Source organism: Phacochoerus africanus, chromosome 5 (assembly GCF_016906955.1).
Source record: "Phacochoerus africanus isolate WHEZ1 chromosome 5, ROS_Pafr_v1, whole genome shotgun sequence".
NCBI classification, from domain to species: domain Eukaryota; kingdom Metazoa; phylum Chordata; class Mammalia; order Artiodactyla; family Suidae; genus Phacochoerus; species Phacochoerus africanus.
The window spans coordinates 116,301,085-116,328,426 of record NC_062548.1 but is presented as its reverse complement, the minus strand read 5'-3'; the positions used below and the strand labels follow the sequence as shown (position 1 = coordinate 116,328,426).

The following is a 27,342-nucleotide window of genomic DNA, read 5'->3' as shown; positions in this document are numbered from 1 at the left end:
AATATAGCGTGCCAGAGGGTTTCGTTTTAGGCAGCACTGAACTAATCTCCACTCCCTTCAACAGGAGCTGGCTGCATGTTTTTCTCTATCTCCTGAAGTCATCTGACAACCCCTCCCCCCAAACCTCAGGCTATAGCCTTATACATTCCAAGCCTATGGTCTGCCTATTGCTCCTTGCTGGAGTCAGCCTGCTTAAGACGCAGTACTGCAGTCACTGTGAGTCTGCAACATCTCACAAGAGGACTCTAACAAGATGACCTATAATACACTACTGTTGTTGGGTTCTCAACACCTCCCCTATAGAGAGTTGAAATAAAGCAGCTAAACACATTTAATAAGTCAACAAGGTGACAGTATCATGAAGGATCAAAAATCATGACGTGTGAAAGAATGGTTAAAGTAACTGAAGATATTTAATCTAGAGAAGAAAAGGCTTGGGAAACACATGATAACTATTTTTAAATACTTAAAAGGGCAATCACAGGGAAGAGTGACTAGATTTCCTAATACCCATGGAAAAATTTATAAAGGTATACTCTTTGCCTTGATATAAAGGAGGATTTTTAAAAACGTGACTGTCTGGGAGTGCTCAAGAAGAGTCGGATGACCAGTGACCGGGAATATTCCAGAAGCAGGCGCAAGTAAGATCTGAAACACTGTTCTGCTGGCAAGGTGTCTGTGGTGTTCCCCAGTTAAGCAAGTACTCTAAGCAGTTTCAGTCCAATAGGTAACCATCACCCCGTCACGGGCCTGTGTGCTGGGGACTCTAAAGAGGAGGCTGCGAAGGCAGTAACATTGGGTCCTAGGAATACAGCCAGACAGGAGCCTTCATGCAGATACCCTTTCCCGTTCTCCAAACACCCACTCACGTGTGGTCTCAAAAACACCCAGTACCTTTACTTAGCTTTCCTCACTTCACAACATGCTCAATATGAGCAATTTGACTCCCAAGCCTAGGTCAGGCCTGAGTGTTTCTCGTGAGTTGTAGTTTTAAGCTGAGGAGCCTCAAGAGTTTGTGGAGGAGAGCCCCCCTGCCCGCGGGGGGCCGTGATGACAGGCGAAGTCTGTGGAAGGAGAGGGATCTAAGGAGTCCCGGGGAGGCAGGTCTAAAAGTCCAGGCCTGGCAGCATCACTGTCCAGAAAGGCCCCAGTTCCCACGGCTGTGTGCATGAGGCCAACTGTTCTTGGCGGACTTCCTTCCGAGGGTCCTCTGGGGACCACCACTAGGGACTGGGCAGAAGGCGATGGCTGGCTGGAGGGAAGCCAGGCCTTTCAATAGAGGAGGCCGGCTGGAACATAGCACTGAAGTGGGCTTGGCTTTCAAGCTGCATACGATGGCCCAGTGGAGAGGTGAGTCCACGGACATAATGGATCCGAACCAGCCCTGACTGCCCCCCAGAGACCAGCCATCCATAGGAGTCCAGGTTTGGGCTGAAACGTACCTGTGAAGAGAACAGAAAACAAAAGAGACGCCTGCAGTTGGTGCTTTGGGGTGAGTCCTCGCTGTAAGCGCAGAAAAATGGGCCATAGTCTGAAAGGACAGGACCGTGATGGGGTGAGAGTGGGAATGAGAAGACAACAAATGAAGTACGCCCATCACACTCAGGAGGATGGGGGTGCGGGAGCTGTTTCCCCTCCTTTGCCACCTCCACTACCTGGTCATCTCCCACTTCACTGCTCACAGGCCCAAGGTGGGAGGAAATGAGACGAAGGATGGCGAAGATGAGGGACAAGTTCCTACCTTATGAATGGCTTCCAGCTGCAGCCTGTCCAGGTAGAGCTGTGTCTGCCCCTCGCCTTCCTGCATGCGCAGCATCGGTTCTCTGTGGAGCAGACCGTGGAACGAACTCTGGAGAGGAGAAGCGTAATAGCAGAGAAAGTGAGCAACTTCTTAGTTCTGTATCTTTGAGCTAGAACTCTCTAGGATTCCCTACGATTCAAAGACTCAAGTTTTCTACTGTTTCTAATGCCGTCCCCATTCTCCTGGCTTTGATTTACCAAATCTGTGTCTTGAAAGAGCAAGTAATGATGGTTGACAGTTTCAGCATAAGTTCGAGCCTTGGGAGGGTTGGGGGTCCCAGACGAAGTGGAAGAGTGGTCTTGACCTTCAGGCCTGTCCTGATATGGCATCAGATCTGCTTTATATATAGGCTACAAAGGAGACAATAAGATTAGGTCCTCTTACACTGAAGACTGAATAAAAATAAGAGAGAAAATTGGTTTGGTTCAGGAGAAACTTAAAGGTGGAAGAAAGTCGTATATTTCAACCCAGGTTCAGATGCACTAGGGTAGGGAAGATTAGGCACAACTCTGCACTGAGAATTCTAGGGAGAAATCAGGGCTGGGAGACCTAGTACTAGTTTGTACTCTACTGCCAATTGGTAGCATTAATTTGCAAGGCCGTGAGGATCAGGACCCAAGAGATGCTGCTGCTATTAAACATTCATATACTTACGAATCTTCGCTCTACAGGTCGCTTGACATTTATTGGGTTCAGTGCCATATCAGGCAATATAGCTGCAATGAGCTCCCCAGATATGTCTCCTGCAGCTATTGTCCCAAGCCAGTCGGACCCAGAAAGACTCTAATAGGAAAAGACAGATTTTTTTCATTGATTGATTGATTCATTCATTCATTTACTTTCATTCATTCATCTCTGTGAACTGGTAACAACTGCACAGTCTGAAGGGGGGAAGACATAGTCACACAAACAAATGCGGGTTTGTGTGATCACCCATACTCTTTTTTTTTTTTTTGTCTTTTTAGGGCCACACCCGTAGCATATGGAGGTTCCCAGGCTAGGAATCAGAGCTGTAGCCACCGGCCTACACCACAGCCACAGCAATGCCAGATCCAAATCGCATCTGCAAGCTACACTGTAGCTCATGGCAACGCTAGATCCCTCAGCCCACCAACCAAAGCCAAGGATTGAGCCTGCGTCCTCATGGATACCAGTCGGGTTCATTACAGCTGAGCTCCAACGGGAACTCCATCACCCATGTTCTTGATGATACAATTACCACACACCTATCTTCTCCTTTGATCCAAACTACTTCCCCTTTCTGACCATGTCTAGGTGAGGAAAGGAACCACTGTCCTGTGTAATGAAGGTTTGGAAGAGAGTGGCTCACCCAGACAGTGCCTTTTCGAGGAGCAGTGAAGTAGGCCTTGAAACCAAGGTAACCAGCATCGATATAATGAATTCCACAGAGTCCATAACTATAAGAAAAAGAGAAAATAAAACCTTCCTTTTTCAAGATTCATTTCTTCTCCCAGAATTCACAGTCCCTCAGTGAAACAACCCTTAACGCTCATCTCCCCACAGTAATCTGACATAATGCACCCCAACCCTTAGGGCCTGTCCCCAGAACTCCTCCTCTCTCCATCCTGCCGTACGAGGCATAGCAGTTGTCCTGAGCCACGGTGACACCATTGTAGGGAAGCAGCCAGGCCAGTTCTGTACTCAAGAAGCGCTTGATAGAGTTGATTGGTTCATAAGGTCGTCGAAGGTCCCAGAATTTGATTTTCCGGTCGCTCCCTGCGGAAGCTAGGAAATGACTGTGCAAAGGTGGGAGAAGAGGGAGGAGATCACATCTGAACAAGTCTGGAAGAGTCAGCCAGTTCCAGTCTTCCCTTCCCACGTCCGCCACTCTCCTGCCCTATACCTGTTAGCCTTGCACCACTGCAGGGTACGCACAGCCTGGTCATGGGCCAGGAAACACTGGAAAGGGTAGAGCTTCAAGGAGCCGTCGGAGAGCCGGATCCGCTGCAGGGGGGAGTTCGTGGGAAGGTTCCAGAAAACCACCATGCCTGAGGTAGGGACAGAACATGAAGGTGTTAAGGCCGGGTTCTCTCTTCCTCGCTCTAGTTTCTTTCTCTGAGTCCTTCTACCTGCAGCTCTGATCCCTTATGAAAGGCCATCAGGATGGTGATTAGCAGCCAACATTCTCTCCATGGGTCAGACATTTTTAGTTCCAATTCTCATCAACAAAAAGGTAATACCTTACTCTGGGGTCTGCACTTGAAGGATAGGCTGAATGCATCCAATACCCTCTACTCTTTACTAAATAAAGGTTAAAATATAAATATTTTAAAGTATAAACCCTCTAGGACAAGGGTTGGTAAACGACGGCCCATGGATAAAAAACAGCCTGTTGCGTGATTTGGTAAATACAGTGCGACTGGAATACAACCACACCCATTCATGTACCTAAGGTCTGGGGTGGTTCTCCCTTTACAACAGCAGGGTTGAATAGCTCCAACAATGGCCAAACAGCCCACAAGCATAAAATATTCACTATCTGAACCTGTACCAAGCTGTTTGCCAACTCTGCTCTAAGGCAAAAAGAAAAGGCAAGGAGCCAAAAGCAACAAAATGTAGAGGGACAGAAAACAGATAGACAGAGAGAAACTAACGCAGCTGATCCAAAACAAGCTGACCCCTGACCAGGCTGGCAGAGGACGAGGTAATCAAAAGGATAACTCTGATAAAAGTGAAAGACAAATTAAAGAACAGCAAGAATTTAATCAACAAAAGTTGGGAGAAAGATGTGAAGCTATAACCCTTTTTATATATAAACTCAAGAAATGTAGCACTTATGAGCCTTTCTTGAAAAAAACCTGACGGCGATTTACGGGCAAGCAATATAAGTAATTCAGCAGTGGATGGGGAGACTGAGATGAATGGACTGATGGAGAGACACAATCATATCAATACAGAGTTAAGATTAAGTAACTATGGGAGTTGCCTGGTGGTTCAGTGGGTTAAGGATCTCTCATCATTGCGAGATGTGGGTTTGATCACCCAGAACTTCTGCATGCTGCAGGTGTGGCCAAAAAAAAAAAAAAAAAAGATTAAATAACTTTGGAAATTAAGATAGTGAAACAACATTGAGTACCAAATACCTTCACAATGTAAGAATAATACCACCAAAGGAAATGCAATTAGAAGATGGTGAGAGGGACAACAGGAGGCAGTGTGAGAGTGCTAATTTCCTTGTCCCTCCAGCAGAAAGTCTATCCATATGTCTAAAAGTGAAATGATCATTTAAAGCAACCACCAACCTGGGGAGGTTATAGCACTTTCACCACAAGGACCAGGGATTCCTGGTCAGGGAACTGATACCCCGCCTTCAAGCCACTGCATTCCACGCCCCCCCCCAAAAAAAAGCCAACCAACAACCTAATAATGCCAATTGTTTAATTGTATATATAATCATTATTTTTTTTCCTTTTTTGGTACATGCACACAGCATGCAGAAGTTCCTGGACCAGGAATCATACCTATGCCGTGGTGACATAGCAGTGACAATGCCAGGTCTTTAACCCACTGAGCTACCAAAGAATTCCTAATTTTTTCCCTTTTTAATCTTAGAAGTATCATTACAGAACTAATATCTGTGCAATGAATGAACATTTAATAGAAGCTTAGCTAATCAGTTTCACTTGCCTTTTTCTTTTATAAAATTAGAGTATAATTAAATTTAATACCTTTTAATTTAAAAGCTTCTAGAGTATGATACCTTCTAATCTTTTTATCTTTATACATGCACAGAGAACTGCATGAAATGATGTTCATCCACTTTTTTTTTTTGGTCTTTTTGTCTTTATGGCCGTACCCATGGCATATAGAGGTTTCCAGGCTAGGGGTCAAATCGGAGCTGTAGCTGCCGGCCTACGCCACAGTCACAGCAATGCGGGATCCGAGCCATGTCTGCAACCCACACCACAGCTCACGGCAACACCAGATCCGTAACTCACTGAGTGAGGTTAGGGATCGAACCCGAGCCTTCATGGGTTTGTTAACCATTGAGGCATGACGGGGACTCCTGTTCGTCTACTTTTATTATTTTTTCTCCGAGTAGAAAAATTCTAGTGAATTTTTTTTGTATTTTTTTACATTGCATCAATATTTATAATCATATAATATTGAACACCGAACCAAAACGGAAACAACAACCAAAAGACAAGCATATATCAAGTTTAAAGAGCAACAGCTCTTCACATGTTGGTTTTTTACCATTATAGTATCCAGCAGCCAAGTGGTGGTGGGGCCGGGTGGGCATCCAGGCCAGGCTAAGGCACTGACCACACTCTGAGGGCTCTGAAGCTTGCATGGACCCCACCTGAAGGGTTGCCACACACTGGACCTGCAGGGACAAAAGAGGCAAGACTAGGGTTCGGGATACTACTGTTGGGAATGAAGGCTCAAAGCAGTGTTTAACACGGTGAGATGTGGAGACGTCAGAGGGGAGGGAGACTCACTGCGGAATCGGTAAGGGAGGCTCTCGAAGATGGAGCCTTGGCTAGAACAGCGCTTCCTCACTCACCTTATAGATGGCAGGCTTCATGGCATCTGTGAGGGAGGAAGAGCAGGTGCTGACGCTCTGTCCAGAGGCCTGAGGTCCCAACCAGGCCTTGCTCTTGGGTCAGCACCCCGCCCTTTCAATGACGCCCTTCCCTCACGCGCCCCGCTTTCCGCCGGCAAGCTGTCTGCCCCCGGATTCTTCTTTCCTCCTGTTCCACCTGGTCATGCCCTTCCTCCTATCAGCAAGGCCTCCCTTCCACTCTGCTCGCTTCCTCCAGAGTAGCTCCCTTGATTATGCTCCCCTCTCCTGCGCTGCCCATTGCTCTCCCCCTGCTGGGTCACTCTTATGTGCACACCTAAACATGCACCCTGGTCTCCTGTCTGAGCCAACCAAACAAACCAAAGCCTTTCTTTACCCCTCATCCACCTCCAGCCACCACCCTCATTTATACAACCCCCTTCACAGCCCAACTCCCTGCAAGAATTGTCTCTGTGTCTCTTTGCTCACTCCCTCGCTCCCCACTCCCTCCTGGGCCCACTCCTCCACCAGACCACCAAACACTGGATCCCTCAGGATCCAAGCCGGGGTGCCCTCTTCTTTAAATGCTCAGTGCTGTTGAAAAACAAGTGAATCCAACAAATAGGAGCTGCCTTCCCCTGACCCTTGGCTCTTCAGCTCACCTTCAGCTCTATATCCTCTCCTCTTCACAACAAAGAGGGTATGTTTATGAGTATGTGTGGTGAGGAGGGCAGGAGAGGCTGAGGACAGGGTCAGGGGAAGGGGAGGCACTAGCCTGTCTTCGGCAGCTCTTCCTGCAGCCAATTTACCACGGCAGCAGGAGGGGGAAGACCTCAGAGCACAGGAGAGCGGGAAGAGGGGGAGATACAGGGTGGGAGCACAGTGCTAAGCCTGCAACAGAGGACTGCACACAGGCTGCCAAAGAGCCGTCAGGGACCACACGTGTGAAGTCAGAATGGGAGGACTGATGGGTAAGGCTTTTTACTAGAGAGACTGGGCCGGAGGAGTTTCAGGGGAGAGAGACAGGTCCTGCCAAGCTCCGGCCACAATTCCAGCAGCCCCATTCTCCCCACTGCACTACTCACCCGGAGGCTGCTGAGCCATTAGGGCTTCAGGATGGGGCAGACTGAAGAGCAGCACCTTTCCGTCTGAGCAGGCAAGAGCCAGGAGACCCAACCGGGGCAGGAGAGGAGCCTAGAGGGTGAGACCAGATCTGTGCTGAGGCTACAGGCTGCCTTTAGGCACCTCTCAGATATCTTCGAGGTTCTGGTCCCTGCAAATATGATACGGAGTTGCCTGAAAGAATCTACCCACCCCTTTCCAACCTCTCCTCCTCCTACTATGGCAAGACCCAGGGCCTCTCTGTCCTGGCTCTGAGTCCCAGGGCCATTCCACAATCACTGGGAGGTACCTTCCGAGGGGTGCCTGGAAGTTCCCATGCTCCACTGGGGCAGAACTTGAGGTCCCAGATGCAGCCGTGGTCACAAGCAATTCCATAGACAAAGTGGGCTCTGTTGCCAGCACTGAGGAGGGAGAGCAGGTAGGGAGAATGGGTAGGAAGGAGGGGCCTGGAGCTGCCAGTCTGGGCTCCCCTTGTGGCAACTCAGTCCAAGCACTCGCCCTGCCCTGTACCCTGCTCAGCCCCATCCTTTTCTCCTTCTCAACCACCCTCCCATGGCAATGTCCCAGCCCCACCTCACCAGCTTTCCTGCTGCAAAGTCCCAAGGCCCCACAGCTGGAGCAGCCCAGGCCCCGAATGAAGCTGGCTCATTGAGTGCGTCTCATTCATGTCAGGGCTGGAGAAAAGGGCCACATACTGCGAAGTTGCTGCCCCCTCAGGCACTGGGCACCAGTCCAGAGCCCAGAGCGGTCCCCCCGTGAAGAAGGACACATCCAAGCGCTCTGGGTGGGCTGTGATAGAGCTAAATCTGGAGAAAAGTCAAACATGAGATGAAGAAAAGAGTTAATAAAAAGTAGTAAGGATGTCAGTGGGTAAATGGATAAATACACTGTGATACTGCCAGACAATGCAATATTATTTAGCATTAAAGAGAAATGTGCCATCAAGTCATGAAAAGACATGGAGGGAATTTAAATGCATATTACTAAGCGAAAAAAGCTCACCTGAAAACAAATGCATATTACTAAGTGAAAGAAGCTCATCTGAAAAGACCACATACTGTATAATTCCAACTATATGGCGTTCTGGAAAAGGCAAAACTATGCAGACAATACCAAGATCAGTAGTAGTTCCCACTGTGGCACAACAGGTTAAGGATCCAGATCACCCCAGCTGTGGTATAGGTCGTAGTTGTGGCTTGAATTCAATCCCTGGCCCAGGAACTTTCACGTGCCACAGGTGCAGCCAAAAAAAAAAATTCAGTTAACGGCCAAAGGTTGTGGCTGGAAGAAGTGGGGGAATGAACAGGCAGAACACAGAGTACTTTTAGGGCGGTGACGATACTCTGTGTGACACCCTAACAATGGATACATGACCACAGGCTTTTGCCCAAACCCACAGAATGTGAACCCAAAGGTAAGTGATGGACTTTGAGCGATTATGCTGTGTCAATGTAGGTTCCTCAAGTATCACAAATGTACCATTCAGGTGACAGATGTTGATAACGGGGAAGGCTGTGCATGTGGGGCAGGGAATATGTGGGAAATCTCTGTACTCGCCTCTCAATTTTATTGTGAACCTAAAACTGCTCTAAAAAAAAATTGTCTTTAAGGAGTTCCCTTGTAGCACAGCAGGTTAGGGATCTGATATTGTCACTGCAGTGGCTTAGGTTGTTGCTATGATGTGGGTTCAATCTCTGTCCCAGGAACTTCCAAGTGTCCCAGGTATGGCCAAAAAAAAAAAAAAAAAAAAAATTTGCCTTAAGGAGTTCCCATTGCTGCGCATTGGAAACGAATCTGACCAGGAAGCATGAGGTTGCAGGTTCGATCCCTGGCTTTGTTCAGTGGGTTAAGGATCTGACATTACCATGAGCTATGGTGTAGGTCAAAGACCCAGCTCGGATCTGGCGTTGCTATGGTTCTGGTGTAGGCCAGTAGCTACAGCTCCAATTAGACCCCTAGCCTGGGAACCTCCATGTGCCGTGAGCGCGGCCCTAAAAAGACATAAATAAATAAATAAATAAATAATGTGGACAGGATGGTAGCACCACTTGGAGCTAGTGTGAACAGACTTCAGCCCAAGCCAGAATATCAATCACAGTCTACAGGTCCTACACATCCTTTGTGTCTCTCCTTTCTAAAGTCTGTCCAGCTTTCTAGGCCCACCTCCAAAGATGACAAGCCCTGCATTCTGCTCTACCACACTGCTCTCTCTAGGGCCAGTCTGTCCAAGTCTACCCGAGTAGAACTGACCTTGAAAACTGGTTTAACCTCCAACCTCCCTCTTCTCCTGCAGTGTGGCCAGTAGTGATAAGCACTGTGAATTAGAGGGGATGGACAGATCTAGCCAGCGTGGCTACCCCTGGGACCAACTGGACCAGCATTAAGACAAGAACAGGGCCAATCTCTTATCCCCTGCGACATTCATTTTTCCTATTTCCCTTTCCCAGAATCAGAAAAAGCGATGTAATCTTCACCTGTTTATGCGGTAGAGTGTGCCATCTTCAGGAAGTCCTTCACGCTGCACAGAAAACAGCGGAGACTTCTCCTCCTGGGGTAGGTAGGGAGCCGCCTCACTAGGGGAAGGAAAAGGGAAGAGCCTGAATCTGGCAGATTTTCACCCATCCCGGGATCCCCATTATAAATCCAAAGTCCTCTGTTCACTCTTCCGCCACCCGTGGTGTCACCCCCTCCAGACTCTCAGTAACAAATGGAGTCTACTTACAGTTCAGATAATAAGTGCCACTTCCAGGCTAAAGGAATCCATTCTGCAAACTCCCAGTATGAATGTTTCTGTTCTCGGCTGGAGGAACAGAGGAAGCATGAAGGAAGGAGGAGGGAAATTCTAGAGCAGTGCTGCCCAATAAAACTTTCTGGATAATGGAAGCAATCTATTATCTGTGCTAACACTCTAGCCAACAGCTGCAAGTAACTACTGCACACTTGAAATGTAGCTAGTGCAACTGAGCAACTGTGCTTTTAATTATATTTAACTAATTTAATATTAAATGTAAATGACCTCATGCAGCTAGTGGCTACCACATCAGACAGCACAGCTCTAGGGCCCCTGCCTTTGGAGCAGTGCCTTAGTTAGACTGTCTTCGCAGTGTTCTGCCCTGTGGGCGCCTCCCCTCCTTCCCACGGCCCCCCTTCTAGATGGTCCTTTGCATTCCACCTCCTTTCATCCCCGGCACCCCCTGCCCGTCCCCTAAGCCTCACAGGTCCTTGGTGAGATGCAGGCACTTCCAAACAGGAGCCATGATGTGGTTTGGTAAGCCGTTAGGGGCCACTCCCCGGCACTGTGGCTTCTGCTTCTGAGGATCAAATGCAAGAAAGTGTCAGGGAGAGAATTTTCTAGGCTGGAGAAAGTCCCAGGGAGGCAGCTTTCCTAGATTTTACTTCTCTTGGCACTACCTCACTAAATTTTTCCCCATCAGCACCTTAAAAGATTTGTATCTCAATTGTTACAATGACTTCTGCGCCTTCGGCTTATTATCCTTCAAAACTGCAAAACCTGTTATCTACTTGCTGCTGGTCTTCTTTGGCGTGTCCTCAGAACTTGATTCAGAGGACTTCCCTTTGCTCCTGGAAACTCCTGCCCTAAGGCGTGGTCTCTCCCCACCACTCCCACCTCTCTAGTGTTCCTTCCCAGGCTCTCCCTCCTCTGATAGGCTTGGTCAGTGATGGCAATTTCCAGAGTCCCTCTGTCTACTCCACTTGTACTCCCGAGAATCTCATCCCAGGTCTCACGGCTTTGACCAACATTTTTATGCTTACCAACGTTGCATCTTAGTAAACATATACTTTACTCAGTTTCGACTTTCCTACAAACTCTAGACTCATGCAGTGTGGTGCTGAGCCATATTAGAGCCTGATGCAAAAGGAAATATTGATAATATAATTCCTGACTTTATTTAAAATAGTGCTATTTTTGGAGTTCCTGCAGTGGCACAGCAAGCTTAAGGATCTGTCGCTGTCTCTGCAGTTTGATCCCTGGCCTGGCACAGCAGGTTAAGGATGTGGTGTTGCCACAGCTATGGCATAGGCTGCAGCTGCAGTTCAGATTTGATCCCTGGACTAGGAACTTCCATATGTCTCAAGTGCAGCCAAAAAAAAAAAAAAAACTGTGATATTTTCTTCATTATATATTTGTTGTATTAATTTTGATTTTTAAAATGCTGTATCAATATATTTATCTCGTGGAGTTCCTGTGGTGGCTTAGTGGTTAACAAACCTGGCTGGCATCCATGAGGATGCGGGTTCAGTCCCTGGCCTCGCTCAGTGGGTTAAGGATCTGGTGTTCTGTGGCTGTGGGGTAGGCTGGCGGCTACAGGTCCAATTCAACCCCTAGCCTGGAAACCTCCATATGCCATGGGTGTGGCCCTAAAAAGACAAAATATATACACCTATCTTGATTACTGAGGGTTTTGGTGCGTCCTTAAATGCTGCACTTGGGAAAAGTAAGGCACTGGTCCCATATATATGACTAGCAACCAGATGTCCCAGACAGACGGCCCATGACCCGCCGGCACCTCTGACTCAGCATACCAGCAAGTAAAATCATCCCCTCACCTGCCCACCTTCACCCCTCCTGCAGCCAGCAGTCTGCCTGTGTTCCCAAGCTCAGCATATGAGAGCACTGTCTCAGCTCAACACCTACTCCCTTCTTTCTTCAACTTCCAAGTGGTGTTAAATTCTCATCTATCTCTTGTATCTGCCCCCCCCCGCACCCCCACCATCTTCTCTTCCTTCACCGCCTAATTTAGACCCTTATTACCTCTCACCTGGAGAATTAAAGCTGTCTTCTATTGTCACCCGCAAATTACCTGTTTTTCTGTTTGGGATGACAAAATTTTGGAAATGGATAGTGGTAATGGTTGCCCTACACTGTGAATGCACTAAACGTCACTGAGTTATACATTTTAAAATGGTAAACCTGAGTTCCTGTTGTGGCTCAGTGGTTAACGAATCCAACTAGGAACCATGACGTTGTAGGTTCAATACCTGGCCTTGCTCAGTGGGTTAAGGATTCGGCGTTGCCATAAGCTGTGGTGTAGGTCACAGATGAGGCTCGGATCTGGGTTGCTGTGGCTGTGGTGTAGGCCGGTGGCTACAGCTCCGATTAGACCCCTAGCCTGGGAACCTCCATATGCAGCAGGAGGGGCCCTAGAAAGCAGACTAAATAAATAAAATAAAATGGTAAACTTTATATGTCTATTTTACCTTAACTACACACACACATACCCACACACACACACACCCTTTGTTGACTCCTACCAATTTTAGCCCTTTCATCCCTTCTAGTTTAATCTTCCCTACCACTTTACCCCAGGCCCTAAGCTGCAGCCATAACCAATTTCTGGGAAAAGCATCCTCTCTGGCAAACTTCTCTTCCTTTTAGGACCTAGCTCAACTACGCCTTCTGTGTGACGTCTAAGCAGTTAATCATCCTTCCTCTGTACACCGAAAGCACGCTGTTCACTCCTAGTGCAGCACTCTTGACGCTGTGAGCTCTGTGATGCGGGACCTTGTATCATTCATGTTTGTGTTTCCTCACACAGAGTAGAGGCTCAATATGTCAACAATTAATCTCATTTACTTACACCCTCAGTTTCCACAATCTCCACTGTGTTTGAAGTGGCTCCTTTCTTCTTGTACCTGCCCTGCCCATCCTAGTGACTAGCCCAGAGCTTTCCTGCTGAGCCCCTGCTGACCCCCTGCTAAGTCTACCAATGATTTCCCCATTCACGTTCTTGTCTGTTCAGGTTACCCCTGCAGTGGATCCTCGTGGGGTGCTTCGGGGCACTGCGGGCTCAGGGTCAGACGAGCTCTCGCTTGGGGCCTCACTTTCTTCTCCATTTTCCGCCTCCACCTGGAGAATGAAATCTTCATCCTGTGCTGTGTCATCCTCTTCTTTTCCACTGTGACAGGCTGCCTGCTGCTGGCTTTTCTTCGGTTTGGTGGGGCTGTCCACCTTGGGGCTCTCAGGACAAGACACTGGAGCAGGCAGGGTTGTTGAGAGCTCTTCAGCCAGCTCCTGAAGATACAGGAGTGCCCTGTGTGATAAAGCAGATTCAGAGCCATACTCACAGACACTTAACTGAGAGCCCACGTACCCCAACACTGGGCTGATTCATATCTCACTGGACCCTCCCAGTGACCCGGGAAGCAGCTATTAATTTCCCCTCCCCCTTTGACAGATGAGGAAACAGAAATCCAGGGAAGTTAAGCGATTTGGCCTAGATGATCCAGACCACATAAGTGGAGTCTGAACCCAGGTCTTCTGACTCCAAGTCCAAAGCACGTCTCACTGTACCAAAGATCACTGAGGGCAAGGGGAAAGGACAGAGGGCACATATATACTGACATACACTGGGCTTTAATCAAACTCTAATGGAGACTTGGAGGAACTGTGGAAAATGTGATGGGATACAAGGCACAGAAAGGGACCTCGTAAACAGGAACAGATAAAAGCTGCTGTGGCAAGAGCTAAAAGATTGCTCAGGTCCCTAGAACCCCGACACCAGGTGTATACCTGACACCACACCCCGGTCTGCTCAGCTCTCCAACGTCTGCTCCACCCTGATCCCTTCACCCCAGCCACCCCCCTCAATCCCCAATCCCCAGCTGTGTCCCACAATTCTCACACTTGGGCAGCCCTTCGGCGGGGCCGTTCCCCAGGAGGGGGCTTCTTTGGAGGCGGAGACTTTGGCTGATCCAGGTCTTTTGACAACTTCAGCAGTAGCAGGTCTGCCTTGGACTTTCGACTTCGTTTCTTAGGCATGGGGGTAGACAGAGGGTTGGGCTCATCCAAGAGACCAGGAACCAGAGGGGCTGGTGGAGGATTAGGCGGCTGGGGCCTTTGGGGTCCTCTCCGTGGCCTCCCACCTCTCTTCTGGCCAGGCTGTGAGGCCCTAGGCTTTGGGACGTTTGACATCTCTGAAGAAAGATCTGTGGAGAAGATTATGGGTCATGAGATGGGACCAGAGCGCAAACCTCTTGGAACAGTTTATACCAGACCCAGGTTTGTAAGGTCCTATGAGCTCAACCTGCTCTCATTCATCTTAAGCTGAGCAAGGGGAGATAAAAAGCTGAAAGGTCAAGGGACATACCTTGCTGTTCCAGTCTGGAGAGGCTTTCCTGTTCTGGAGGGAGCCTCCTCTCATCAAGAGAATCCTCAAATCCAGGCAAAGGGGTCGGTAATGACATCTCGATGGAAGCCTCCACACTTCTTGTTTCTGAAGAGGCCTTGACATCAAGCTGGTCTAGCATGTCTTGCCGAGGAGAGTCTACCACAGTCATGTTCCCCACGGGGCCGGCCTCCCCCAGGGCAACGCAGCCGACCCCGTAGGTATCCATCAGCGCCCCTTAAAATGGCTGCCCCTGTGTACGGAGACAGACAAATGAGTAGAGGGTAAAAGCTACTTGCCCTGGCTCAGATTTTTCTACTCTCCTATCTTTCCTCACAGCCATCCCCCACCCAAGCTCCCTGATCACTCATTCATTCAACAATAATTACTAGGCATCTTCTCTATGTCAGGCACTATTCTAGGAACTGTAAATATGACCATAAACAAAACTGACAAGGTCCTTGCCCTTATGAAACTTCCATGCTAATGGAGCCAACAACGAACAAACAAACAACAATAAAGCTACAATTTATTAAATGCTCACTATGTGCCAGGTACAGTACTAGGTACTTTACTTACATGATTTACTATAATAAAGCTCATAAGGTTTCTTCAAAGGATATTGAAGTGAATGAACAATTACTTAATTCCTCTCCCTGAAACCCAATGAATCACCCTCTCCTTCTCAAAAAAAAAAAAAAGGAAGAGATAAAGAGAAAAGAAAGAGAGAGAAAAAAATAAATCATCTTTTATGAATTTAGGGAAAGGCCACAAGTTTCTAAAATAGGAAAGAAGGAATAGCTGCTGTCAGATACTATAAAGTTTAGTGCAAATTGAGAGGAGGACAGAATTACTAGAGTTGTTAACGTCCATCTTTGCGAATATTAGTCAAGGAACAGATTTATTTAAGAATAAGTAAAACAAGGAGTTCCCGTCATGGCTCAGTGGTTAACGAATCTGACTAGGAACCACGAGGTTATGGGTTCGATCCCTGGCCTGGCTCAGTGGGTTAAGTATCTGGCATTGCTGTGAGCTGTGGTGCAGGTCGCAGACACAGCTCAGATCCCGAGTTGCTGTGGCTCTGGTGTAGGCCGGTGGCTACAGCTCCAATTAGACCCCTAGCCTGGGAACCTCCATATGCCATGGGAGGGGCCCTAGAAAAGGCAAAAAGGCAAAAAAAAAAAAAAAGAATAAGTAAAGCAATTCTCTTGTATCCTGCTAGCAATCTTTCAGCTGGATGAGGGAGGTGATAGGCTGTGAGACAATTAAGGGACATCCTACTACAATAAGAGACCATTTTCGAGTTTCCTAGTGGCTCAGTGGGTTAAGGATCTGGCAGTTGTCACTGCTATGGCTTGGTTGCTGCTGTGGCATGGTTCAATCCCTGAACCTCTGCGTGCCATTTCCACATTGAAGAATGGACTGAAAAAATGGTCATCAATCTTCATTTTCTTCAAACCCAGGAAATCAACTGTGCAACCAGGGACCAAAGTAAAATGACAGAGATAAACAAATATTGACTACCAAACCAAAAACCTGAGTACCATAAAAACTCTACAAAAGCCCTGTTTTTGGCCAGAATAATCTACTTGTCTGACAAAAGGGGAGAAATAGCTCAGATCCCAGAAAGAACCTCTCCCACGGGTCCATATACATCTTAGGGATGAAGAATTCATCAACCTCAATGGAAAAGCATGCTAATACAAATACCACAAAAAATATCATACAAATTAAAGTTCCTGTTATAATTAAATTATGAACTATATAATAGTCAACCCTCTAAGTCAGGTGCTAAGGATACACTAAAACATCATGTGTCAAAGATACAATGTAACAAAGCCAAAATAAGTAGAAGTCAATGAGAATCCACCTACACTGCTCTTTGGTAAATAGCAAGCCCTGAGAGAACTGCTCCAAAGTTAGTAATAAGCAGAAACAAGCAAATAGAACCCCTACACAGACACTACAGAAGGAGTAAAAAGGACACAAACAAACAAAAAAAGATGAAAAGTACCCTTTCAAAGAAAGTCTCCTGAAAACAAGAAATTTTCCAACAAAAGCTTCTTCCATACTTTCAAAAAAGCCAGAGACTGGAATCCAAGAAATAAGAGCTCAAAGAAGAGATAAATGATGGCGAGGTAAAAAATGACCTGGAGGTCATAAGGAGAGAAACTGAGTAAAAGTATATAATCAGGGAGTTCCCATTGTGGCTCAGCAGTAAGGAACCCGACTAGTATCCATGAGAACTCGACTTCAATCCCTGGCCTCGCTCAGTGGGTTAGGGATCCAGCATTGAGGTGAGCTGTGGTGTAGGATGGAGACACAGCTTGGATCCCAAGTTGCTGCAGCTGTGGCGAAGGCCTGCAGCTGCAGCTCCGATTTGACCCATAGCCTGGGAACCTCCCTATGCTGCAGGTGCAGCCCTAAAAAGCAAAATAACAATAATAGATAATAATTACATATATGTATAATGTCAAAGAAATAAAACCAGAGACTAAAATGTTGAAACTATGCTACTGAAAAGAGAATCAGTGATATGAAAGATGTTTGAGAAAAACCACATAGATTGCAAAGAGATAAAAATGATTAGTGATGAAGTTCCCATTGTGGCTCAGTGGAAATGAATCTGATTAGCATCTATGAGGACACAGTTTCAATCCCTGGCCTTTTGCTCAGTGGGTTAAGGATTCAGCATTGCCATGAGCTGTGGTGCAGGTCACAGATGCAGCTTGGATCCCAAGTTGCTATGGCTGTGGGGTAGGCAGGCAGCTACAGCTCCAATTTGACCCCTTGCCCAGGAACTCCCATATGCCTAGGGTTTGGCCCTAAAAAAATAAGGACACGAATGATCTCATTTGCAGAACAGAAAGTTTCTAGACTTTGAAAACAAACTTAAGGTTACCAAAGGGTGGTGGGGAGGGATGGACTGGGTGCTTGCGATTGGCATATGCACACTGTGGTATGTGGAATGACTGGCCAATGGGGACCTGCTGTATGACGCAGGGAACTCTATCCTATATTCTGTGATAATCTATATGGGAAAAGAATCTGAATCACTTTGCTGTACTACAGAAACTATCACATTATAGGAGTTCCCATCGTGGCACAGTGGAAACCAATCCAACTAGGAACCATGAGGTTGCAGGTTTCATCCTTGGCCTCGCTCAGTGGGTTAAGGGTCTGGTGTTGCTGTGAGCTGTGGTGTAGGTCACAGACATGGCTCAGATCTGGCATGGCTGTGGTGTAGGCTAGCAGCTATGGCTCTAATTGGACCCCTAGCCTGGGAACCTCCCTATGCCGCGGGTGCAGCCCTAAAAAGACCAAAAGACAAAAAAAAAGAAAGAAAAAAGAAAGAAAGAAAGAAACTATCATATTATAAATCAACTATATGTTGATAAAACTTTAAATAATGAAAAAAAATTTTAATACACAGGCCAATATAAGCAAAAAAAAAAAAAAAAAGGAGTTTCAATGGTAATAGTGAAACTGAATTCAGGGGGAAAAAGTATTAAATGGGACAAAAAAGGAGCACTTTATAATGAATAAAACTTCAAATCATATAAAAGACATAAATGGTATGAACCTTTAGACATTAAATAATAGCATCAAAATGTATAAAACAAAATCTTCAGAAAATACAAGAATTACCTTTTTTTTTGGCTCTGCCCAAGGATAGAACCTGTACCACCAGAGACCTGAGCCACAGCAATGACAATGCTGGTTCCCTAATCCAAGGAACCACCAGAGAACTCCTAAGAACTACTTTTTAAAATCACTAACAGATCATGTAGATAAAGACAGAGAAGACGTGAATAAAATGATGGTTGACCTCTATATTGGTCAAAGTTCAGTTGCACAGAATGGAATCCTCTCTCACCAGTTCAAGCCAAACGGGATTTATCACGGGGTATTAAATGGTTCACATCAGTGGTTCTCTAGTGTGGTCCCAGTGATGCATCAGCATCACTTAGAAATTTGTTAGATACAAATCTCCTGACCTATCCCAGACCTACTGAATCAGAAACTGTGGGATGGGACCAGCATTTCACGTTATAACAAGCCTTTCAGGTGATTCTTTTTTTTTTGGTCTTTTTGCTATTTCTTGGGCCACTCCTGCGGCATATGGAGCTTCCCAGGCTAGGGGTCTAATCGGAGCTGTGGCCGCCAGCCTACGCCAGAGCCACAGCAACTCAGGATCCGAGCCGCGTCTGCAACCTACACCACAGCTCACAGCAACGCCGGATCGTTAACCCACTGAGGAAGGGCAGGGACCGAACCCGAAACCTCATGGCTCCTAGTCGGATTCGTTAACCACTGTGCCACGATGGGAACTCCCTTTCAGGTGATTCTGAAGCACACTCAGGTTTGAGAAGGGCCTCCACAGATGATCACTGGAAGGGTTGGGGGAAAAAAATTTAGAAACAAGTGTCTGCCAAATGGAGAAGTTGCTTACAATTGATTCTTGATCTTTTGACCAAGATCAAGTGAGAAGTTATTTACAGCTGCTGGTTCAAGAACCGCAGTCTCCTAAATCAAGGGGGGAGCCACCTGTTCAATCAAGAAGCCCCTGCCAGAGTTCTCCTGTGGTGGAGCGGGTTAAGGATCCCGCATTGTCACTGCAGCAGCTTGAGTCACTACTATGGTGCTTCCATCCCTGGCCCGGGAACTTCTACATGCCATGGGCGCTACCAAAAAAACAAAACAAAACAAAAAGCCCCTGCCATAGGTGATGCCTCCATATAAATAAGTGGCCTCTACAATAATCAGAAAGTAAAAAACTGAGGAATACTCTTCTCTGGCTCCTGGATCCAGAACCCTATCACTACCACCATCTGCACTAGCAAAAGGCAGGACTTCTGGCCTGCCTCTCTCTAAACTCAGGCCCAAATTTGAGTTCTTCAAGAGCACATTTGACTGGCAAGCCCTAAATAATATTCAGAATCTTGAATGAAAAAATTACAGAAAATGAGGAGTTCCTGCCTCAGTGGGTAACGAATCCGACTAGGAACCACGAGGTTTCAGGTTCGATCCCTGGCCTCTCTCAGTGGGTTAAGGATCTGGTGTTGCCATGAGATATGGTATAGGTCAAAGACTAGGCTTGGATCCCGCGTTGCTGTGGTTCTGGTTGCTGTGGTTGTGGCGTAGGCCAGTGGCTACAGATCCAATTAGACCCCTAGCTTGGGAACCTCCATATGCCCCAGGTTCAGCCCTAGAAGACAAAAAAAAACAAAATACAGAAAATGAAATTTCCAGCTTTCCAGGCTCTCAAGTAGATGCTGCCCATTTTCTCATATCCCACTTATCCCAGACAGAAAGTAGGATCAGTGTCTTCTCAAATCCTCTCTGGTGCCCTTTTTTTGGGCCATGCAATGATGTGGGATCTCAGTTCCCAGACCAGGGCTTGAACTCAGGCCAGCAGCAGTGAAAGGACCAAGTCCTAACCACTAGACCACCAGCGAATTCCTTCCAGTGCCACTTCTTGACCAACAGGCCTCCCTACCTTGTGTAAACCTTGTTCTTTGAAGCTCCTAACATTCAGCTATTCCCTCCACTGCCACACCCTGGATCTTGTCAGCAAAGAAAACCTTTTAACTGGGAGTTCCCTGATAGTCTAGTGGTTAGGACTGAGGTTCACTGCTGCTGGCCCCAATTCAAACCCTGGTCTGGGAACTGAGATCCCACACCAAGCTGCTGTATGCTGCAGCCAAAAAAAGCTTTCTGACTTCTGAAATCACAAAGACATCCACTGTCTGATCACAGCCTCCCATCGTTACAGCTAAACTGCTCAACTACTATCAAGTATTCTTCAGCCATATTAATCCACTACCCACTCATCTCTCCAACTTCTCATCTGTTAGCCACATCCCACCTAGCTTAGAATCCTTTTTTTTTTAAATCAGACTCTTGTTCATATTATGAACTTCCTTTCTTTTTGTCTTTTTGTTCCATGGGCCTGGCAAAATTCAAGCCCTGGATGAACCAACCACCCATCCTATCCCTGAGTGCAGCTAAGCTGTCGAGCACCAGCAATGACACTTTCTCTCTAGTCTGATCCTCTAAGTTCTCAGCAGATGACTTAGCCTCAGATTTCTGTAACAAAAGCCAAACACCATACTTCAATTTCTTGTCAAGTAACCTAACACTCTCTACCTCTGAGCCCTCATCCACCTTCTAGGGCCAAAGGTTCCCCTTGTATTCTAGCCCCATGCCCCCTCCTGCACACCCCCCCCCAAGGAAACTGGAATTGTTTATGCTTTTCCTTTCCACGGGTTCCTTCCAAATAGGATTTAAATGTTTTTAATTCTCACCTTAACACAAATGCAACTATCCCTCAACCCACATTCCCTCTCCAACTAACATCCTCCTCTCCCTCAGTCCACCGTTAAGAGTTGTCTGCCTTTGACATGTGTTTTAATTATCTTGCTTCGTTCTAACTAGGATATTGCTCCCAACTCATCTCTGAAGCTAAAGTGATCATCAATAATTGTGTCAATTAGTCCAATGGAGACACTCAGTCTCATTTAACTTGACCTCTCAGCAGCACCAAGGCTACTTACCCCTGGTTTCCTGAAACACTCTTTTTTTTTTTTTTTTTTTGGCCATGTGGGCAGCATGTAGAAGTTCCTGGGCCAGGAATGGAACCTGAGACACAGCAGCAATCCAAGCTGTTGCAGTGTTGCTGGATCCCTAACTTGCTGAGCCACAAGGACACCCCTTGAAACATTCTCTTTTCCTGAGAAGTAATTCAAGGGCAGTAACATTCCAGATTTTTACAAAATTTCCTCAGTCTTTCACAGTTGTCTCACACCTATTTGGCAGCTTTTTTGCTTGTTTACAAACTCATGATCTTTGTCTTTCTAAAGTATTCAATTTAGTTTGCCCTTTTCTTTTTTAGAATTGTTTTTAAAAACATCTAGTTGACACAAAACAGTTATAAACATGTGTAGGATATAAAAAAATAATAATACATCTGTGCCTCTGCTATTTCAACTTAGTTTTAATAGAAACTAACTTTTTTTTTTTTGTCTTTTTGCCTTTTCTAGGGCCGCCCCTGAGGCATACAGAGGTTCCCAGGCTAGGGGTCTAATTGGAGTGGTAGCCACCGGCCTACACCACAGCCACATGGGATCCAAGCCGAGTCTGTGACCTACACCACAGCTCACAGCAATGCCAGATCCTTAACCCACTGAGCAAGGGCAGGGACAAAACCCGCAACCTCATGGTTCCTAGTCGGATTCGTTAACCACTGCGCCACAAGGGGAACCCTTAGAAGCTAACTCTTAACATACTTAAATTTCCTTAAAATTTAAATATATATCACAATTATATAATGACAAATCAACTGACACAAAAAATGTGAGGAATCAATGCAATAACTCTTGGCAAACATTCAGTTCAACTAGTGGAAATGAGGAATATCAGTTAACAAAGGTAGCTAGTTAAATGGGGATTAGTTAGGAGCACTTCTGGGAATTCCTGTTGTGGTGCAACTGGACCCCTAGCCTGGGAACCTCCATATGCCCTGAGTGCAGCCCAAAAGACAAAAAAAAAAGAGAACTTCTTTATGTCTTAAAAGATTTTTCCACATCAGTAAACATATATCTATCTCATTCTTCTTAGTTACTATGTGGTGTTCCACAGGATTATAGATATTTCCCATTTAATGGCCAAGTGGGTTACAATACTATTACAAATAATACTGCAAGGAATATTCTAGTATAGATCTCTTAATGAAAAATTCTTCTTCTAGAATAATTGTCTGAAGTGTAATTACTGTACTGGGTTAAAGGATATAGATGTTTCAAAATTTATTAGATATTGTCAAAGAGCTCACCAAAATGAAACTCAATTTATACCCCCACTAACTGTAAAAACGGATATATCCATTTTAGCACACCCTTGTCAATCTTTCATTTTTGCCAATCTGATGGGTGCAAGAATTCTTCTCTGTTGTTTTTACTTGCACTGTCGCAATAACAATTGAGGTTAGCAATTTTACATGTTGGATATCTATACCTTTTTATAAACTGCCTATGCATATAATTTGCCCATATTTCCATAGGACAAATTAATCATTTCCTTATTGATCTGTGGAGTTATGCTATTTATGTAACAAATATTTTCTCTACCTTTTCAAAACTTAGTTTCTTGCTAAATGAAGTTTTTTGGTTTTTTTTTTTCCTTCTTTTATGGCTACACCTGTGGCACATGGAAGTTCCCGGGCTATGGACTAAGTTCTCGCCACAGCTGCAACCTACGCTATAGCTGGGCCAACAGCAACATCAGGCAAGGGATCAAACTGGCACCTCAGCAGGGACCTGAGCTGCTGCAGTCAGATTTTTAACCCACTGTGCCACAGTGGGAACTCCTGAAGTTTAAACTCCATGACGTTTAAATTTCATGAGTTAAATTTCTTAATCTTCTATTTTATGGCTTCTATTTATCTTGTGAAGGGTTTTGTTGTTGTTTTTTGCCGCACCCACAGCATGTGAAAGTTCCTGGGCCAGGGATCAAACGCATGCTGCAGTTGAGGCCTATGCCACAGCTTCGGGGGTGGCAACTCGGATTCTTAACCTGTTGTGCAGCAAGGGAACTGTTTTGTGTTTTAAAAAGGCATTTCCAGGAGTCCCCGTCATGGCACAGTGGTAACAAATCCGACTAGGAACCATGTGGTTGCGGGTTCGATCCCTGACCTTGCTCAGCGGGTTAAGGATCCAGCCTTGCCGTGAGCTGTGGTGTAGGTTGCAGAGGCAGCTCGGATCCCGCATTGCTGTGGCTCTGGTGTAGGCCGGTGGCTACAGCTCTAATTCGACCCCTAGCCTGGGAACCTCCATATGCTGCGGGAGCGGCCCTAGAAAAGGCAAAAAGATCAAAAGAAAAAAAAGGCATTTCCTGGGAGTTCATGTTGTGGTTCAGTGGTAATGAACATGACTAGTATCCATGAGGATGTGGGTTCAATGCCTGGTCTTGCTCAGTGGGTTAAACACCCAGCATTGCTGTGAGCTGTGGTGTAGGTCACAGACAGGACTCAGATCTGGTGTGGCTGTGGCTGTGGCATAGAACCCAGCAGCTGCAGCTACGATTCGACCCCTAGCCTGGGAACTTCCATATGCTACAAATTTGGCCTAAAAAAAGAAAGAAGTGGGGGGCATTTTCTGGAATCCCCTGGTGACCTACCAGTTAAGGATTCAGTCCCTGGACTGGGAACTTCCAAATGCCATGGGCATAGCCAAAAAAAAGGAAAAAAAAAAAAGCATCTCCTACCCCACTGTTAAAACCATGTTCTCTTTTATTTTCTTCTAGTGAATTTTTTTTAGTTTTGGATCTTATATTTCGCTCTTTAGCCCATCTAGAATTTTCGTATAAATACATATCTTCCTGAAAGTGTCATAAGATAGGGATCTTGTCTATCTGATTCACTATAGTATCCAGAATCTGGCACATGGTAAGTGCCATAATTAACCTGTTGATTGAACAACTAACTTCTCTATGAAGATTTATTTCTCATAAAAGGCAGCAGGGAGGTCGTTAATTTCCATTTATGTTTTCACTACACAAATTTTGGACACAAAAATGTTTAGTAAATCTGTACTAGAGTTTATAAAAGTTTACATCTGCACCCCAGCTTGTGTGGTTCACATGCTGCTCCCAGGCTGCCAGCCTGACTTCCCCGGCCAAAGAAAATGATCAGATAACACTGTTCTCAAGTATCAAAGCACTTTATGCACAGACATTGTTTGGGCTAATACATTATCTCCCAAAGTGTTCCTATGGTACAATTGGTGGTATGGAGGATGACTTCTGTGATACAAAAATAAAATGATTTTACTTGACTAATTGTGTTTTTATTTTTATGCCTTTTTTTTTTAAGGGCCACACCCTGTGGCACATGGAAGTTCTCAGAGCTACAGCTGCCAGCCTACACCACAGCCACAGCAATGTAGGATCTGAGCTGCATCTGTGACCTACACCACATCTCATGGCAACTCGGGATCCCTGACCCACTGGGCAAGGTTAGGGATCGAACCCACATCCTCGTGGATCCTAGTTGGGTTTGATAACCGCCGAAGCCACGAAAGGAACTCCCAACTAATTGTGTTTTTATTTTAACTTGTATAAAAAACTATCACTAGTCAGGAGTTCCCGTAGTGGCTCAGAGGTTAATGAACCCAACTAGCATCCATGAGGACGTAGGTTGGATCCCTGGCCTCGCTCAGTAGGTTAAGGATCTGGTGTTGCCCTAAGCTGTGGTGTAAGTCCTGGCCGGGACTTAGATCCAGTATTGCTGTGACTGTGGTGCAGGCCTACAGCTACAACTCCGACTGAACCCCTAGCCTGGGAACCTCCATATGCCAGCACTGTGGCCCTAAAAAGACAAAAAAACTATCACTAGTCCATGAAATCCATGGTTTCCATGGCTTCATCTACATTGCTTAGATCAAGACTAAACCACTTAAAATTAAAGAAAAAAGGGGAGGGGGCGGGGAGCCGCGTCTGGGGCGTGTGGAAGTTGCCCCGCCAGAGAGGAACCCCCGGCCAGAGCAGCGACCTGAGAAACTGCAGTGACAACGCTGAGCCACAAGGGAACTCCAAAATTAAATCAACTTAAAGAAAATTATTAAGAAAAGAATACTAAAGGAATATTAAGAAAATAATACTGCAGTTGATAAGAAGGAATGGCAAAAAGAGAGGAAGGCACAATAATGACTTCAGTGTGTAATAACCTGCCGCTGGAGCCAAGAGGCTTGGCCATACCCTACACCCCTCTAACAAAGTGAGTTACCATAGGTGAAGAAGCTGAAGTCACCACCTTCTCCCTTCCCAACAGAAAGCCAACTTGCCTCGGGATAAAAGGACAAAACAGGGAAACATAACTGGCCCCTGGCTGCGCCAATGGGGTTGCAGCGCGCGGGGCACAACCCCCAGGGTTAGAAGAGCCTCACTGAGGAAGAGCGGGCCACAGAATGAGCAGACTGACCCGCTACCGCCACTACCACCTCGCCTGCCGTTCCTCAGTCCTGGGCGAGGGTGTAGCTTTCACCACCAGTCTGTTCGGGAAGCGAGCCCCGAGTTTTCCTAAGTCTGGGTAAGAACTACAATAGGTTCGCAGAGTCCGAGGGTCGCAATGTAGGCAGCACAGAGTCGGGACACAGGATGCAGTGTTACGGACACCAGGTGAGGAAAGAAGGCAAGACCCGAGGAAAGCAGAGACGGGGGGATGCACGGTTGCCACTATGGGTTAGGAGGTGGGGAGCACGACGGTTTCCGTAGGAGCCCAGGGGCTAGAGGTCGCAATGCTGTGCAGAGAGGGAAAAGCGGAGCGGGGAGTTGGTTCCCAATACCTTAGCGCTACCAAAAAAGAAGGAGGAAGAGTAATCGTGGGGCCCCGCACACTCCCTGCGGTTCACTCACCCTCGCCAAAGTCCTTCCGGAAGTCCAAGTTCGAAGATGGCGCCGCCTGTCTGGTCGCCGTTTTATGACGAAATCTGATAGCTACTCTTCACTGACGTCCCCCCAGGGCACAAGGTAAACACGTGGGCTTGGTCGGGAGTTTGTGCCCTAGGACGTTTTCTATTAGACTATGTATTCCATAATGCAGCGCGGCGAGCGTCCCCGAGCCCTCTCCGAGCGGGCGCAGCTCCCGAGGACCGGCGGCAAAGGGGACGCTGCACGGCCTTATGGGAATTGCAGTGTCCGGAAGGGAAATCTGACGCCTGCGCGGTGAGGATCGTCGGGCCCCCGCGGTTCCCACGCGGCCTCTACCCGAGCCTCCGGAGTGCGGGTCCCCAGGTCTGGGCGTAGCTCCCGAGCGCCGAATCCTGGCTTTCTGTTGTGACCACCGAGCGTGTGGCGGACAGAGCCGGGCGGATGTGAGAGTCTCCCGGCCACCGCGGCGCGGTCCGAGCTGAAGACAGACTGGGAGACAAAGGAATCCTTGCCTCGGGCCGCGGGAGAATGACTCTGGCTTCCGTCACAGGGCAGCCCCCAGCAGATCCAGCCACTAGTGAACCGAAACACAATGAAAGGGGGCTTGGAGGAGTTCCCGCTGTGCTGCCGCAGCTGCGGCTTAGGTCGCAGCTGTGGCTTGGATTCGATCCCTGGCTGGGGAACTTCCATATGCCGGCGGATGTGGCCAAAAAAAAGGGGGGGGGGGAGGGAGAGAAGAAAGAAAGAAAGGGGCTTGGAAAAAGCAGAGGGAAGGAAAGGAGCAGAAGTAGAAAAGGGTAGGGTGGGGACGCTGCACTCCCTCCCTGGGAGGTGGGATGCGGGTGCAGAAAGAATGTAACAAACGTCTGCCCTTTCCTGAGGCACTTAAAGCTGTTTACCTGTTTTTAATTATCATGGCCGCACCCGCGGCATATGGAAGTTCCCCAAGCCAGAGATTGAATCTAGGCCACAGCTGCGACCTATGCTGCAGCTGTATCAGCGCGAGATCCTTTAACCCATCGCCAGGGGCCTGCCTCTTTGCCGCCTCAGAGCCGCTGTGGTCGTATTCTTAACCCACTGCAGCAAAGCGGAACTCCTTAAAGCTGTTTAAATCTCACAAGACTCCAGATACTGAGTAGGGGAGTTCAGGATATATAAATACAGACAGGAAGGGGTGGACTACACAAATCTTTATCTTCCCAGATAATCTCACCCTTGGCTACACAAAACATTTAAGAAAAGGACCGGCCGAACTAGAAAAGATTTAAAAGGTAGAGCAGGGACAGCGGGTTAAGGATCTGGCCTTGCTGTGAGCTGTCTGTAGATCGCAGACTCAGCTA

The 27,342-nt window shown here is 46.9% G+C and overlaps 1 protein-coding gene across 1 annotated transcript; it reads right to left on the bottom strand.

The window, feature by feature from the left end:
- Positions 1 to 394: 394 nt before the first annotated feature.
- Positions 395 to 26,258, bottom strand: GTF3C2 (general transcription factor IIIC subunit 2). The gene is made up of 19 exons (XM_047782409.1): positions 25,988 to 26,258; positions 14,558 to 14,828; positions 14,093 to 14,396; positions 13,216 to 13,501; positions 10,665 to 10,759; positions 10,171 to 10,248; positions 9,923 to 10,021; positions 8,027 to 8,254; positions 7,738 to 7,849; positions 7,412 to 7,520; positions 6,330 to 6,355; positions 6,020 to 6,149; positions 3,666 to 3,810; positions 3,397 to 3,558; positions 3,132 to 3,219; positions 2,456 to 2,584; positions 1,999 to 2,151; positions 1,742 to 1,849; positions 395 to 1,442 (listed from the first exon to the last, which is right to left on the bottom strand). Exons 2-19 carry the CDS (start codon positions 14,802 to 14,804, stop codon positions 1,224 to 1,226), a joined length of 2,718 nt encoding a protein of 905 aa, XP_047638365.1. The 5' UTR covers positions 14,805 to 14,828; positions 25,988 to 26,258; the 3' UTR covers positions 395 to 1,223.
- Between the last annotated feature and the right edge of the window lie 1,084 nt (positions 26,259 to 27,342).

Coding starts and splice junctions, on each gene's coding strand:
- GTF3C2 (XM_047782409.1), bottom strand. CDS start 14,804: ATGGATACCTACGGGGTCGGCTGCGTTGCCCTGGGGGAGGCCGGCCCC. Junction 10,022..10,170: donor TGGCACTTATTATCTGAACT/GTAAGTAGACTC, acceptor TCCTTCCCCTAG/TGAGGCGGCTCCCTACCTAC. Junction 6,356..7,411: donor AATGGCTCAGCAGCCTCCGG/GTGAGTAGTGCA, acceptor CCTCCCTCACAG/ATGCCATGAAGCCTGCCATC.